At 32.8% G+C, this 16562-nt stretch overlaps 1 protein-coding gene and 1 long non-coding RNA gene across 3 annotated transcripts in view; both read right to left on the reverse strand.

The window, feature by feature from the left end:
• The window catches only part of LOC105341915 (uncharacterized), a 45387-nt gene extending 32635 nt beyond the window's left edge, over positions 1–12752 (reverse strand). The window contains exon 1 of the long non-coding RNA XR_010714409.1: positions 12735–12752. This is a non-coding gene — a long non-coding RNA (uncharacterized lncRNA). The remainder of the gene's footprint in view (positions 1–12734) is intronic.
• Positions 12753–14345: 1593 nt separating this feature from the next.
• Positions 14346–16562, reverse strand: part of LOC105341917 (transient receptor potential cation channel subfamily M member-like 2) — a 38516-nt gene continuing 36299 nt past the window's right edge. For both annotated transcript variants that reach the window (XM_034458159.2, XM_034458156.2), the window contains exons 24-27: positions 16179–16369; positions 15713–15833; positions 15358–15451; positions 14346–15205 (exon numbers count right to left, since the gene is read on the reverse strand). In XM_034458159.2, the coding sequence (XP_034314050.1) occupies positions 15095–15205; positions 15358–15451; positions 15713–15833; positions 16179–16369 (517 nt within the window). In that variant the 3' untranslated portion in view covers positions 14346–15094. The remainder of the gene's footprint in view (positions 15206–15357; positions 15452–15712; positions 15834–16178; positions 16370–16562) is intronic.

A 16562-nucleotide genomic window follows, 5' to 3' on the forward strand; every position in this document is an offset into this window, starting at 1 on the left:
CCTTACATGACCTTTTTTGCCAGAAAAGTAGTAGATGGATCTGCTGTACCAAGCAGTTTATGTACATAACTGATTGCTGACGTGTGATGCAATACTGTTAGGTGAGTATACATTGATGAACAAAGAGGAAATGGAATTACATAACAAAGTAGGAGATATATGTAGCGAGTTGAGAGATGGGTATGTCTCTAACAACAACACCCATGACCTTTTATATGCTGTCCTTGAGCTGTTTGAAAGTGACATAGACAAACGATTGAAATGATTAAGCTGGTTTTGGGAATTGGTGTCTGCAGACGGTTTAACTGAGGTGCTGACTGAAATGCTGCCTGAAATTGAAATCGAGAGAGGCAATTAGCTGTGACATTATGTTTACCCGGTAAATGTTTTGCCCAGAAATGTATGTTGCATTCTAAAGTCGCTAATACTAGACGACGCACTAATCTCATGATTATTTTATCTTTTGAGGATTGTTTGTTGATGATCTGAACAACAGCCATATTATGAGACATATCATCTCTGATACCGTTTCCCTGTGATTCTATGGCTAACACAATTGGAAAAAGCTCTTTGACTGCAATATGAAAACCTTTATGTGAAGGATCCCAATGAGAAGCAAACCACTCACATCCTAAAACTGCAGCAAATCCTAACGATCCAGCTGCATCAGGATCCGTTAGTTATGTTTATCAAAAACAGTATGATGTTTAAGAAGATCAGTGCGAGAGAAAAAAATCAGCATTCTAATGCTTATTGTTATGTTTTGATTTTTTAATGATTTAATGTTTGTTATTGTATTTTTTTATATTGAGGTGATTTATTTGATTAGAATATGAAAAGAGGGTTAATTTTGAAACTTTTATAGATTCTTTAACATACCTATGGTGAAATTATTGTTTTGCCAGCTCGTTTTCCTGTTATCACTGCATTTACTTAATTTACAAAGCAGCATATTTATTTTTCCGATCAAAAATGTTGCTGAAAATCATACGTCTTGGAAGGAAACTTGAGGTGTAGGGGACCTTCTTCCTCTAATCAATTAAATGATTTACTGGTAATTGGTCTGTATTTTTTGTTATCCCCCCTTCCCATCCCCGTTCTCAAATATGGTAAATTAAATTCAGTAGCGTTAACAATATATAAATAGTGCCTGTTTGGGAAGGTAAGAGTTGAAATTGATACCCCTCGAAAACCATTGTCAACCTCCGCTTCGCGTCGGTTGACAATGGTTTTCTCGGGGTGTCAATTTCAACTCTTACCCTCCTTAACAGGCACTGTTTACTTTATTATACTGAATGTCTTAATTTTAAAGAAAACTGATTTTATATTGGAAAGACGTATTCTATGGCGAACCGTACGCGCATTATTTACGCGCATTTTACAATTCGTTGAGTTACCCATTGCCAAGTGCGTTGATAACGCTGACGGTAATAGAACGGATAATTAACTGCGTCTAAACAAATCAAAGGACTATATTCGGTATGGTCAAATATCTGCCCCCAATTTTTAAATATTATCGTATAAAAATCAAATCTTTATAAATCGTAGTACAAAGGATGCCTTTCATTTTTATCTTGATTTTAGTCACCATAGCTCATTCGCTGTTTATCTATGACGTCACATAAATGACCGAATTCCCGCAAATTTGCAAACCAATGAAAATATTGACATTTTTTCTTTATATTTTGCATTCGGAATTATAGAGGGCAGGTCTGCTCAAGTACAAATTTAACATGTTTTTATTCATATAATTATACACATCATATTAAAAAATGGTACTTGAGCGAGCCTGCGCTCGATGTTTCCCAGTCGAAAAACCGTCGGAAAACACCCATATTTTGCTACAAACCATCAAATTTACAAAAGACTATCTTCATGACGTCATGTCTACATTATGACGTCGCTGTATTGAACACCTTTTACATACTTATTTTCAATTTGATTTCAATTATCTTCCACCTTATTTTTAAAGATCTATATAAAACTTTAATTTTGGGGTCAAAAAATGCATAATACCGCATTTGTCCTTTCAGTATCTAACATGAAAGTTTAATAAACCATCATACTATCAGCAAATTCGAAATTCAATTCGAGAATTTGTGATTTATTCATATTTTTTCAAAGTGCGTTTACTTGGTCCAAAATTTAACGCACTTTAAAAAAAAAATTTCAAAGTGCTTTGAATTGGTCCCAAATTTTCAAAGTGCGTAATTTTTTCAAAGTGCGTTGACACACACTTATGGATTGTTTAACGAAGATCTTTTTTTCAAAAAAAGTTAAATATCTAAACAAATATAATCCCCATTAAAAAAAACTTTTAGTTTCAATGCAAATTGTTTTTTTTTCTTTTTCTTCTTCTTCAAATTAACTGTTATTCAAAATTTCTACAGTGAGTCAAGATAGAATCGATACACATTCTTAATCCCATTCTTAATCCTAAGTCTTTAAATAACTGTGTTTTTTTTTAACTTAAGATTTATTAATTAGTACCCCCCCCCCTTTTGAACATCAATTCTGTACTTATTTTTTTCTCTCTCTTTTTCTATAATTTATTCTTAAAATTATGCATTGAACATGCATTTCCATATGGGAATGCATGTTAACTTCGTGCGACCAAACAGAAAAATGTAAACAATTTATCAAGAAATATTTATCTTCAAAATGCATTGTATAAACACTGAGGTTACCTTACAATGGAAAAGATTACTGCTTCTTTAAAAAAAATTTGGAACGGTCTGAGGAAAACATTAGTCGTTCATAAACAAAAGTGTCTCTTATTTTGCAACTCAATTATTGGCAGTTCTCATTGCTGCAGCATCTTTTTTTCTGATTTCTTTAAATGCAACAAATTTGTCAATGATACAGAAGCAATTGTTACAATGGAACTTGGGCTTTTACCAACCAGTCTATTAAAATGGAGATTGCCCAACGATCCAAAGTCTAAACAATACGCCAATATGACACAACGCTCACATGTGCAGTAATGCATGTCTCTTTACTTATTCTACAATAACGAATTATTTAAACATTAAAAAGCTTTTTTGTGATTCATGCGGGATATGAAGGGTAGCGTCATTGCAGGAAAAAATACATAATAACGCGGGTTATGTAAAGTTTTTCCTGTTAATGGTTGCTATTGTTAGACACAATACCTTGTATCAATTTGTGTAATTTGGGACCTGTAATGGGAAGTCTTTACAGGAAGCAATATGAACGCAACCTTACATGACCTTTTTTGCCAGAAAAGTAGTAGATGGATCTGCTGTACCAAGCAGTTTATGTACATAACTGATTGCTGACGTGTGATGCAATACTGTTAGGTGAGTATACATTGATGAACAAAGAGGAAATGGAATTACATAACAAAGTAGGAGATATATGTAGCGAGTTGAGAGATGGGTATGTCTCTAACAACAACACCCATGACCTTTTATATGCTGTCCTTGAGCTGTTTGAAAGTGACATAGACAAACGATTGAAATGATTAAGCTGGTTTTGGGAATTGGTGTCTGCAGACGGTTTAACTGAGGTGCTGACTGAAATGCTGCCTGAAATTGAAATCGAGAGAGGCAATTAGCTGTGACATTATGTTTACCCGGTAAATGTTTTGCCCAGAAATGTATGTTGCATTCTAAAGTCGCTAATACTAGACGACGCACTAATCTCATGATTATTTTATCTTTTGAGGATTGTTTGTTGATGATCTGAACAACAGCCATATTATGAGACATATCATCTCTGATACCGTTTCCCTGTGATTCTATGGCTAACACAATTGGAAAAAGCTCTTTGACTGCAATATGAAAACCTTTATGTGAAGGATCCCAATGAGAAGCAAACCACTCACATCCTAAAACTGCAGCAAATCCTAACGATCCAGCTGCATCAGGATCCGTTAGTTATGTTTATCAAAAACAGTATGATGTTTAAGAAGATCAGTGCGAGAGAAAAAAATCAGCATTCTAATGCTTATTGTTATGTTTTGATTTTTTAATGATTTAATGTTTGTTATTGTATTTTTTTATATTGAGGTGATTTATTTGATTAGAATATGAAAAGAGGGTTAATTTTGAAACTTTTATAGATTCTTTAACATACCTATGGTGAAATTATTGTTTTGCCAGCTCGTTTTCCTGTTATCACTGCATTTACTTAATTTACAAAGCAGCATATTTATTTTTCCGATCAAAAATGTTGCTGAAAATCATACGTCTTGGAAGGAAACTTGAGGTGTAGGGGACCTTCTTCCTCTAATCAATTAAATGATTTACTGGTAATTGGTCTGTATTTTTTGTTATCCCCCCTTCCCATCCCCGTTCTCAAATATGGTAAATTAAATTCAGTAGCGTTAACAATATATAAATAGTGCCTGTTTGGGAAGGTAAGAGTTGAAATTGATACCCCTCGAAAACCATTGTCAACCTCCGCTTCGCGTCGGTTGACAATGGTTTTCTCGGGGTGTCAATTTCAACTCTTACCCTCCTTAACAGGCACTGTTTACTTTATTATACTGAATGTCTTAATTTTAAAGAAAACTGATTTTATATTGGAAAGACGTATTCTATGGCGAACCGTACGCGCATTATTTACGCGCATTTTACAATTCGTTGAGTTACCCATTGCCAAGTGCGTTGATAACGCTGACGGTAATAGAACGGATAATTAACTGCGTCTAAACAAATCAAAGGACTATATTCGGTATGGTCAAATATCTGCCCCCAATTTTTAAATATTATCGTATAAAAATCAAATCTTTATAAATCGTAGTACAAAGGATGCCTTTCATTTTTATCTTGATTTTAGTCACCATAGCTCATTCGCTGTTTATCTATGACGTCACATAAATGACCGAATTCCCGCAAATTTGCAAACCAATGAAAATATTGACATTTTTTCTTTATATTTTGCATTCGGAATTATAGAGGGCAGGTCTGCTCAAGTACAAATTTAACATGTTTTTATTCATATAATTATACACATCATATTAAAAAATGGTACTTGAGCGAGCCTGCGCTCGATGTTTCCCAGTCGAAAAACCGTCGGAAAACACCCATATTTTGCTACAAACCATCAAATTTACAAAAGACTATCTTCATGACGTCATGTCTACATTATGACGTCGCTGTATTGAACACCTTTTACATACTTATTTTCAATTTGATTTCAATTATCTTCCACCTTATTTTTAAAGATCTATATAAAACTTTAATTTTGGGGTCAAAAAATGCATAATACCGCATTTGTCCTTTCAGTATCTAACATGAAAGTTTAATAAACCATCATACTATCAGCAAATTCGAAATTCAATTCGAGAATTTGTGATTTATTCATATTTTTTCAAAGTGCGTTTACTTGGTCCAAAATTTAACGCACTTTAAAAAAAAAATTTCAAAGTGCTTTGAATTGGTCCCAAATTTTCAAAGTGCGTAATTTTTTCAAAGTGCGTTGACACACACTTATGGATTGTTTAACGAAGATCTTTTTTTCAAAAAAAGTTAAATATCTAAACAAATATAATCCCCATTAAAAAAAACTTTTAGTTTCAATGCAAATTGTTTTTTTTTCTTTTTCTTCTTCTTCAAATTAACTGTTATTCAAAATTTCTACAGTGAGTCAAGATAGAATCGATACACATTCTTAATCCCATTCTTAATCCTAAGTCTTTAAATAACTGTGTTTTTTTTTAACTTAAGATTTATTAATTAGTACCCCCCCCCCCCCCTTTTGAACATCAATTCTGTACTTATTTTTTTCTCTCTCTTTTTCTATAATTTATTCTTAAAATTATGCATTGAACATGCATTTCCATATGGGAATGCATGTTAACTTCGTGCGACCAAACAGAAAAATGTAAACAATTTATCAAGAAATATTTATCTTCAAAATGCATTGTATAAACACTGAGGTTACCTTACAATGGAAAAGATTACTGCTTCTTTAAAAAAAATTTGGAACGGTCTGAGGAAAACATTAGTCGTTCATAAACAAAAGTGTCTCTTATTTTGCAACTCAATTATTGGCAGTTCTCATTGCTGCAGCATCTTTTTTTCTGATTTCTTTAAATGCAACAAATTTGTCAATGATACAGAAGCAATTGTTACAATGGAACTTGGGCTTTTACCAACCAGTCTATTAAAATGGAGATTGCCCAACGATCCAAAGTCTAAACAATACGCCAATATGACACAACGCTCACATGTGCAGTAATGCATGTCTCTTTACTTATTCTACAATAACGAATTATTTAAACATTAAAAAGCTTTTTTGTGATTCATGCGGGATATGAAGGGTAGCGTCATTGCAGGAAAAAATACATAATAACGCGGGTTATGTAAAGTTTTTCCTGTTAATGGTTGCTATTGTTAGACACAATACCTTGTATCAATTTGTGTAATTTGGGACCTGTAATGGGAAGTCTTTACAGGAAGCAATATGAACGCAACCTTACATGACCTTTTTTGCCAGAAAAGTAGTAGATGGATCTGCTGTACCAAGCAGTTTATGTACATAACTGATTGCTGACGTGTGATGCAATACTGTTAGGTGAGTATACATTGATGAACAAAGAGGAAATGGAATTACATAACAAAGTAGGAGATATATGTAGCGAGTTGAGAGATGGGTATGTCTCTAACAACAACACCCATGACCTTTTATATGCTGTCCTTGAGCTGTTTGAAAGTGACATAGACAAACGATTGAAATGATTAAGCTGGTTTTGGGAATTGGTGTCTGCAGACGGTTTAACTGAGGTGCTGACTGAAATGCTGCCTGAAATTGAAATCGAGAGAGGCAATTAGCTGTGACATTATGTTTACCCGGTAAATGTTTTGCCCAGAAATGTATGTTGCATTCTAAAGTCGCTAATACTAGACGACGCACTAATCTCATGATTATTTTATCTTTTGAGGATTGTTTGTTGATGATCTGAACAACAGCCATATTATGAGACATATCATCTCTGATACCGTTTCCCTGTGATTCTATGGCTAACACAATTGGAAAAAGCTCTTTGACTGCAATATGAAAACCTTTATGTGAAGGATCCCAATGAGAAGCAAACCACTCACATCCTAAAACTGCAGCAAATCCTAACGATCCAGCTGCATCAGGATCCGTTAGTTATGTTTATCAAAAACAGTATGATGTTTAAGAAGATCAGTGCGAGAGAAAAAAATCAGCATTCTAATGCTTATTGTTATGTTTTGATTTTTTAATGATTTAATGTTTGTTATTGTATTTTTTTATATTGAGGTGATTTATTTGATTAGAATATGAAAAGAGGGTTAATTTTGAAACTTTTATAGATTCTTTAACATACCTATGGTGAAATTATTGTTTTGCCAGCTCGTTTTCCTGTTATCACTGCATTTACTTAATTTACAAAGCAGCATATTTATTTTTCCGATCAAAAATGTTGCTGAAAATCATACGTCTTGGAAGGAAACTTGAGGTGTAGGGGACCTTCTTCCTCTAATCAATTAAATGATTTACTGGTAATTGGTCTGTATTTTTTGTTATCCCCCCTTCCCATCCCCGTTCTCAAATATGGTAAATTAAATTCAGTAGCGTTAACAATATATAAATAGTGCCTGTTTGGGAAGGTAAGAGTTGAAATTGATACCCCTCGAAAACCATTGTCAACCTCCGCTTCGCGTCGGTTGACAATGGTTTTCTCGGGGTGTCAATTTCAACTCTTACCCTCCTTAACAGGCACTGTTTACTTTATTATACTGAATGTCTTAATTTTAAAGAAAACTGATTTTATATTGGAAAGACGTATTCTATGGCGAACCGTACGCGCATTATTTACGCGCATTTTACAATTCGTTGAGTTACCCATTGCCAAGTGCGTTGATAACGCTGACGGTAATAGAACGGATAATTAACTGCGTCTAAACAAATCAAAGGACTATATTCGGTATGGTCAAATATCTGCCCCCAATTTTTAAATATTATCGTATAAAAATCAAATCTTTATAAATCGTAGTACAAAGGATGCCTTTCATTTTTATCTTGATTTTAGTCACCATAGCTCATTCGCTGTTTATCTATGACGTCACATAAATGACCGAATTCCCGCAAATTTGCAAACCAATGAAAATATTGACATTTTTTCTTTATATTTTGCATTCGGAATTATAGAGGGCAGGTCTGCTCAAGTACAAATTTAACATGTTTTTATTCATATAATTATACACATCATATTAAAAAATGGTACTTGAGCGAGCCTGCGCTCGATGTTTCCCAGTCGAAAAACCGTCGGAAAACACCCATATTTTGCTACAAACCATCAAATTTACAAAAGACTATCTTCATGACGTCATGTCTACATTATGACGTCGCTGTATTGAACACCTTTTACATACTTATTTTCAATTTGATTTCAATTATCTTCCACCTTATTTTTAAAGATCTATATAAAACTTTAATTTTGGGGTCAAAAAATGCATAATACCGCATTTGTCCTTTCAGTATCTAACATGAAAGTTTAATAAACCATCATACTATCAGCAAATTCGAAATTCAATTCGAGAATTTGTGATTTATTCATATTTTTTTCAAAGTGCGTTTACTTGGTCCAAAATTTAACGCACTTTAAAAAAAAAATTTCAAAGTGCTTTGAATTGGTCCCAAATTTTCAAAGTGCGTAATTTTTTCAAAGTGCGTTGACACACACTTATGGATTGTTTAACGAAGATCTTTTTTTCAAAAAAAGTTAAATATCTAAACAAATATAATCCCCATTAAAAAAAACTTTTAGTTTCAATGCAAATTGTTTTTTTTCTTTTTCTTCTTCTTCAAATTAACTGTTATTCAAAATTTCTACAGTGAGTCAAGATAGAATCGATACACATTCTTAATCCCATTCTTAATCCTAAGTCTTTAAATAACTGTGTTTTTTTTTAACTTAAGATTTATTAATTAGTACCCCCCCCCCCCTTTTGAACATCAATTCTGTACTTATTTTTTTCTCTCTCTTTTTCTATAATTTATTCTTAAAATTATGCATTGAACATGCATTTCCATATGGGAATGCATGTTAACTTCGTGCGACCAAACAGAAAAATGTAAACAATTTATCAAGAAATATTTATCTTCAAAATGCATTGTATAAACACTGAGGTTACCTTACAATGGAAAAGATTACTGCTTCTTTAAAAAAAATTTGGAACGGTCTGAGGAAAACATTAGTCGTTCATAAACAAAAGTGTCTCTTATTTTGCAACTCAATTATTGGCAGTTCTCATTGCTGCAGCATCTTTTTTTCTGATTTCTTTAAATGCAACAAATTTGTCAATGATACAGAAGCAATTGTTACAATGGAACTTGGGCTTTTACCAACCAGTCTATTAAAATGGAGATTGCCCAACGATCCAAAGTCTAAACAATACGCCAATATGACACAACGCTCACATGTGCAGTAATGCATGTCTCTTTACTTATTCTACAATAACGAATTATTTAAACATTAAAAAGCTTTTTTGTGATTCATGCGGGATATGAAGGGTAGCGTCATTGCAGGAAAAAATACATAATAACGCGGGTTATGTAAAGTTTTTCTGCAACGATCGCTTAATGCAGGTTATGTAAAGTTTTACTGCAATGATATCTGAACGCGGATTATGTATTTTTGTTTTTAATTGTTTATTAATTTTTAACTTGCAATTAATACAAGGCAATTGCAGATGGACAACTTCAAACGGCAGACACAAACAAAAATGGTTCGACTTTGGAACCGTTTTATGGTAATGGGCGACGACCGAATCACCAAAAATGTTTTTTCTGTGGAACCGATCCCGATGTGGTGAACGAGGAAAGAGCCGGGACATTATATCAATCCTATATAGGGTCGATTTAGTTACACTCATCAACATACGCAGCCATGTGATATAACTCACTTAATCGGCAAAACAGCAAGTAAGAACACGAACTCAGATGGCAAATGGACATCCAAAATACTCTTAAATTAAGAAATATTAACTCATTAGGAAAATTAAGCCTAAAAAAGTAGATTGCACTGAACATTCCTATACATATTAAATCAACAATGGCGCAGTTCCGATGTGGGGTACTACCGCTGAAGATAGAGGCCGGATTTTTTTAACCCCTCTTGTATTTGTCCGGCGGTCATGATTTTAACAATTTACAATTTTCACTATATATACAGCTTTAGTGTAAATATTGGCATTTCCTGTGCAGTAGTTCTTAAGAAGAAGATCTTTTTAAGACATGCAATCTATTTTTACTGTTTCGCAATGATCTAACTTTTATAAACAGATTCGCCCTATATTTTAACAATTTAGAATTTGGCACAGTGATTCTAGAGAAGAAGTCAAAATGTGAAAAGTTCACGGTCAGAAGGACAGACAGACAGACAACAGGTAAATAGAAAATTTCACTTGAACCTTCGGTTCAGGTGATCTTAAAAAAAAAAAAAAAAGTAAAAAATTACAATGTATGTTCAAAATTTAAATATCAGTTGACGAATCAAGAATAAGCGAGATACAGTGCTTACAATTCTTAATTTATTGTGTGTGTGTGTGTGTGTGTGTGTGTGTGTGTGTGTGTGTGTGTGTGTGTGTGTGTGATAATAAGGTTTTGCTCTGTTTTTACAAACGTATATATTGTATATAACGTATCATATGTAAAATAAAATTAAAAGTGGAACACTAGAAACTGTATATTGTGTTCATAATAAACTTACAATGAATAGAGAATTCTTTTACATGTGCATGTACACACAACATATTTTAGTATTTTTTTAAAGGACAAATAGTGATATCTTTTCAACTTATACTTAAGATACAAATATTAAATTCTGTGTCGTATTGAAAATATATGCGAATAATTAATGAATAGCACACACATGTTCCTTTGTAAAGCCTGAAATCATTAGCAACAGTTGACGACTTGGTATTGTATACTTTGGTTCCAATAAAGCAGTCATCCGTTCGAAACCTTCATTATAAACGAGAATGTGTCGCCAAAGGTATCATCATTGAATTATCCATTAAACTGGTATTCTGAATTTGTTATAATAAATGTTGTTGCAAATAACTGTGGTCGTGTCTATCGTTCAGTAACGTTTGGTTTACTCCTTTGAAATTTTTACGAATTCTAGCTGTTTCGCCGTTGGCTTGCTGATTATTCAAGTGCTCCAATATTGAATACAAAAACATAGGCATTAAAAAAAACTAAAAATCGATACTTCATTTAATTATTTGATATAATGCACATTAACTGATGTAGGAATTCAATTTGGACATGAATATTTCTGTATTAAATTTTTATTTTCCTACGAGATTTTAAAATTGTTTTATTTATAATCGAAAACTGTCGGAAACTGAATTCCCTAGGATAATCATGCATTTCCAGCAGACTGTTTTTCCTATAGTTAAGAATTTATTGCAACGAAGGTTTTCTCGTAGGATCATTTTTATGAACTTTTATAAATTTACTAGTGGAAAGATTTGTAAAGGTCAATATCTCATCAGTGGTTGTAAACTTAATAAAAATCTTGTGTACAATTGCCACGATGCCCTTGCCTATGATGTTTAGCACCGTTAAAGATTGATATGATGCATGTATATAGGCTTCTCTCGATATGAGTAGAATATGTGGGGGATGTTCAGAAAGAGGAATATGTTTTACAAGATCTTTATATTAATGAAATCGAACGAAAACCCTGTGAAAACTGTGAAAGAGTCGTTCAATTGTGTCACGATCGAGTTATTGCCCCTTATTTTTTTAAATCGTGCTTTTGCTGATCAAATGGTGGTAGGTATATCGTGCAATATGGAGTACAATATTTCGTAATGGCTATAGACACATGTTTATAAAACCATTCTAAATCAAAGGATGCATGCATATAATCAGCAATTCTTGAACAAAATTTCTTAGCCATCACCAGCAATTGCCTGGAGACCAAAAGAGAATAATTATGTATACGTAAATACATTCAGGAGACCTAAGATTTGACAGTGGTCCTAAAAGTATTTGAAACCTTATATTTGACGGCTGCGAGAAAATTAATTCATTCTGGCACTCGCATTTATCTTCAACACAAAATAAATATCATAACAGTTTTAAAAGGCTTGCCAGCTGGGATGTTCAATATCTCTGTTGTATAAAAGTAGTTTCTAGATATTCATCTTTGTTTAATACATGTACAGTACTTAAAATAATGTTTTTAACCAGAAACATATACTAGTATTACAGACATAATTTTACTATATTTATGTATGTTAGATGCGATTTAAAAATTAAAAAAATCATACCATTTTTGTTATTAAACCTGAAAAAGGTATATTCATGAAAGTAAGAGCAAGCTCCTGTTAAAATGGTTCTAAAATAATCAAGGTGCGTGGTATTATAGACGTGAGGAAATTAAAATGATTAAACACAAAATATAAAAAAAATTTCGATAATAACATTTGTTACATGTATTGTATTGTGATAGTGTTCGGGGTGCTTTACTCGATCGCTAACTCAACTCAAGCAACATGCAAGTCTCTCACTGGTAAATCAGGTCCCCTCGAGACGCTACAGGACGCCCTATGGAAAACTATTTCTGTGCATACATCGAAATCAATTTTGATTCATTTCAGTATTCTCAGTATTTCTACTGCATGCGATGAATTCAGAAATACATGTGACTAAAAAGTTACGGGTTTCATGTAATAATGTAAAAGAAATTAGTTACCGTTGTAACGAAATCAAATTTTGCTTACCTCGTTTGTAACTAGATGGTAAGTTAAGGAAACGCCGTTTTAAAATAAATGTAAGTAGTAGAAAAGATCACGAGTATGAATTTCTCAACACTAACTTCTATTGCAATCTGATTAAAATACAGATCTCTGCATAAGCGCACGGCGGTACAAAAGCTGTGCGCTCATGTAGAGATCTGTATTTTAATCTGCAGATTGCTTCTTTTAATTTTGTTGATAACAGGTGCGTGTTTTATCATTAAAGCGTACATCTCAACTTATGCTATAAACTAAAGCATATCACTGTGTAAATATAGTTCACTCTGCCCGACAACTTTCTTTTTCAAGAACGATAAACGATAAATTTCATTTTTTTAAAGTGATAATGCCCTTTCTGACTTTTGATAAAAATAACGCTGTGTATTGGCTCCACAAAAAAATTTGACCGCGATCAGATTGATAATGATGTCTGGGCTACAGTCAATGCTAATATCACGGATTCCTGCACTGCATTGCTAACCTTTATACCTATAGAAAATAAGGACAAACATGATAGTCCGCGTACTTCTGTGGGCCTTGATTTCTTCCTGACAAGGTTTAATATTGAATTCATGTCAAATTAACTCTGAATGTGGCGACACACAGCCGAGAGGTATCTGCCATATCGTGAACCAGACGGCGTGGATATAGACGTCTGATGGATCTCTCTGATGACTAATGTAACAAACGGTCTCTATAGATAACCCAGACCGGAACTCATAATGGTATTCTACTTTAAAACAATGCTTAAAAACTTTTTGTAGGACGTAGGGCAACTTATTTTATCATAAACTATTTTTTCTACATTTCTATCTCAATCTTATTTTTGATAAATCTATTTCGTAAAAGCTGTGAATTTTTAAAATGAAAAGTATTTGATGGATTTGTAATTTGTTTTGGTAGATGAATTTCAATAATAAATGAATATGAGAATGTAAAAAAATTAAACCATACTTAACATCAAAATCAGAATGTATCGGTAAGTGCATCATGTTCAAGTCTGCGATCTGATTAGCGCATCATTTATAAAGTTACAAATGACAATATCTTTATTACAATATATTTGTATCTACTGTACTTGTTATTTCAGTGCCTCGGTTTTGAACCCCATGGGCAACTGAGCGAATTTGGCTTAATAAGTCAATTCAAATTATGATGTGACATGTTTATGTTCTGTTTGCTTGTGTCTATCTTGTAATATCATCATTGCTATGTTTAACATTGCAAGCCACTCAGCCATGGCTCTTTGAAATAAAAATTTGTCTGGCTTTTGAGCTAAGACTACGCAATCGGTGAATATTTCGCTTGAAACCGCGTCATTTTTAACTTGTTTTGACACAAGAAATAGATAGCAATGCCCTATTGAAAGTCCAAGATCTTGTTAAAATGGTTCTATACTTACCCAACGGTTGTTTCATTTAATTTTAGGCATATTAACAGTTTTATCGAAAGACGGTTCAGTAGTTTCGAGAGGTAAAGAAGATTAAGGCAGCGTTTTTTCTTTGCCACCACCCACAATAAAGATCAGAAATGAACCGTTGCAAATGATAATTTAGCTATAAAGTTTGTTATTTATAATCAAATAAAATACATCGATTGGTATATATGAATTGTTTTTATTTTTTATATCATTAATAGAAAGCTGTTTTTAAATATTCAGTAAAACATTTAAAAAGTATTTATACTATACAAACATTATATAACTGGGCATATTCATTATATAGCAGGTACATGTAGATACACTTTCAATTTTACAATCAATGTAAAAACCAATAGATGATCAAAATGCCGTTTTTTCGTTATGACATCTATAATTATTTACATTGGTCGTTTACACTCATTAGCACTTTGAATGAATTGAAATAATAATGTAATATCTACTATAGCATACACAGATCATATTGCACATTTTGAATATTCACTGATGTTGATATATAAATCATAATTGCCGCTTTCACTATCAAATGGAGACCTTCTTTGAGTCAGTGAGGCAATCGTTTGTTCTTTTGTTTCTTCTTTCATCCTGACTGTGTGTAATTTTGTAGTTTCGAAACGACATCGCAATTAGCCGTTGAGTTTCACAAAAGGCATACACTTCTTGCAATGACATCTTAAAATAAATCACAATGATCTTCTTTGATTTTTAAGTCCAAGGTCATGATCAAAGTCAGAATACTTGAAGTGCAATCTAAATTGAAACTCTAATTTTCTTTAATCGATAATCACAATCGTTAATAAAATATCGTTGAAAGAAACTTTTTTTTAAAGACTAAAACGGTGTATATTCCTTGGCGCCATATTTTTCCTCTGTACATATTTTTTCACAACAGAAATACACCTTTATTTCAATAGCTTTTATGTCGAAAAGTAACAGCTGGAATTTCTTTGTTCTTTTCGGTTTTATTTAAGAGTTTACGATTTCTTTCCGCGTTCAAGAACTGAAGAATCGATGAAATCTTCAAAATGAAAAAGAAATAAAAATAAAATTGTTGAATTTCAAAATACAGTTCTTTACCCTAAAAAACTAAATTGCAACTGTACACTGAATATTTTTCTGATATCATTCATCGAATTGATAATCGTTCCTCCGACGTTTTGCCTTTTGTACCTTTTCTTCCATTGAATCCATTCGTCGATCAAGGTGATGAACAATGTCCTTTGAGGATTGTGTCTCGCTTATTCTCCCGGCTATATTTTCAACTCTACAAGAAATTGAAATCAACAAACAGGGTTAAACATTTCTCTGGAAACAAAATGCTCACAAAAATGCATATCATTAAAACACTATGTTGTAATCAGTTTATTTCATTACAATACACTACATAAATGATACAGTACAATGTAATAATTTTGCATCAATTATATAACATATTATATTCATATAATTATATGCCATATTCCATATATCTTATCATTTTTGCACTTCTTTCAAAACATATAGTTTATCCGTTTTAGTTAAATACCTTTCACTGATTTCGAACACTTTGGTCTCCATGCTGTTTTCTCTGTCCCGTTTCAGTCTCTGGGTGTAGGCGTCGGCTATCACGTTCTCCCACTGCATTATCTCCCGGTCCTGGGCCTCACCTACAGTATAAACTTTATTACACAAAATAAAGGACTGCAGCTTTCTTTTATTGTATTTGCTTGGTTTTTTTTATGATTCTATAAATAATTATAATTTTTTTTACAATAAAAATCAACAATCAAACCAAATCAAAAGAATTGTTAAAGACTTAATTGTTCCATAACATTTTCACTTGCTTCCAAATGTAACTCACTATTACACAGAGTCTGTACATGGTAATTCACCGTAGCAAAAGACAAATTAAAATTCATTTATCCATACAGCAATTCTCTTAAGTTGTCACTGTTATTTCTAATTTTTAAACTTTATGAAATCATAATTTGAAATGTATTTTATGTATTAACTGAGATCTGGAGAGAGATCCAGGCATACACCACATCCACGGTTGAGGACCCATTTGATCATCAGAATGATATAGATGGGCAGGCTGAGGGGTGCCGGCAGGAAGGGTTTGTTGTAGAACTCGTAGATAAGTGAGCACCTCATGTAATGCCACAGCCTGTCCGTGTTCTCCTGGACCTTCTGGAAGGTGTTACTAAATACCCAAAATGCAGCAGAGAGACCAATTAAAATACAGGGCACTTTTGAAAATAATTTTCGTTGCAAACATCGTTAAAATAGAAATTTTATAAAGATTGTAGTAAATAAAATGCGTAAGGAGTGTTTTGAAGAACGATAACATTATTGTCCAAGGTGCAGTTAAAATTAAAATTTTAAAAGCGTTGTAT

The sequence above is a fragment of the Magallana gigas genome, chromosome 5 (genome assembly GCF_963853765.1).
Source record: "Magallana gigas chromosome 5, xbMagGiga1.1, whole genome shotgun sequence".
NCBI lineage: Eukaryota > Metazoa > Mollusca > Bivalvia > Ostreida > Ostreidae > Magallana > Magallana gigas.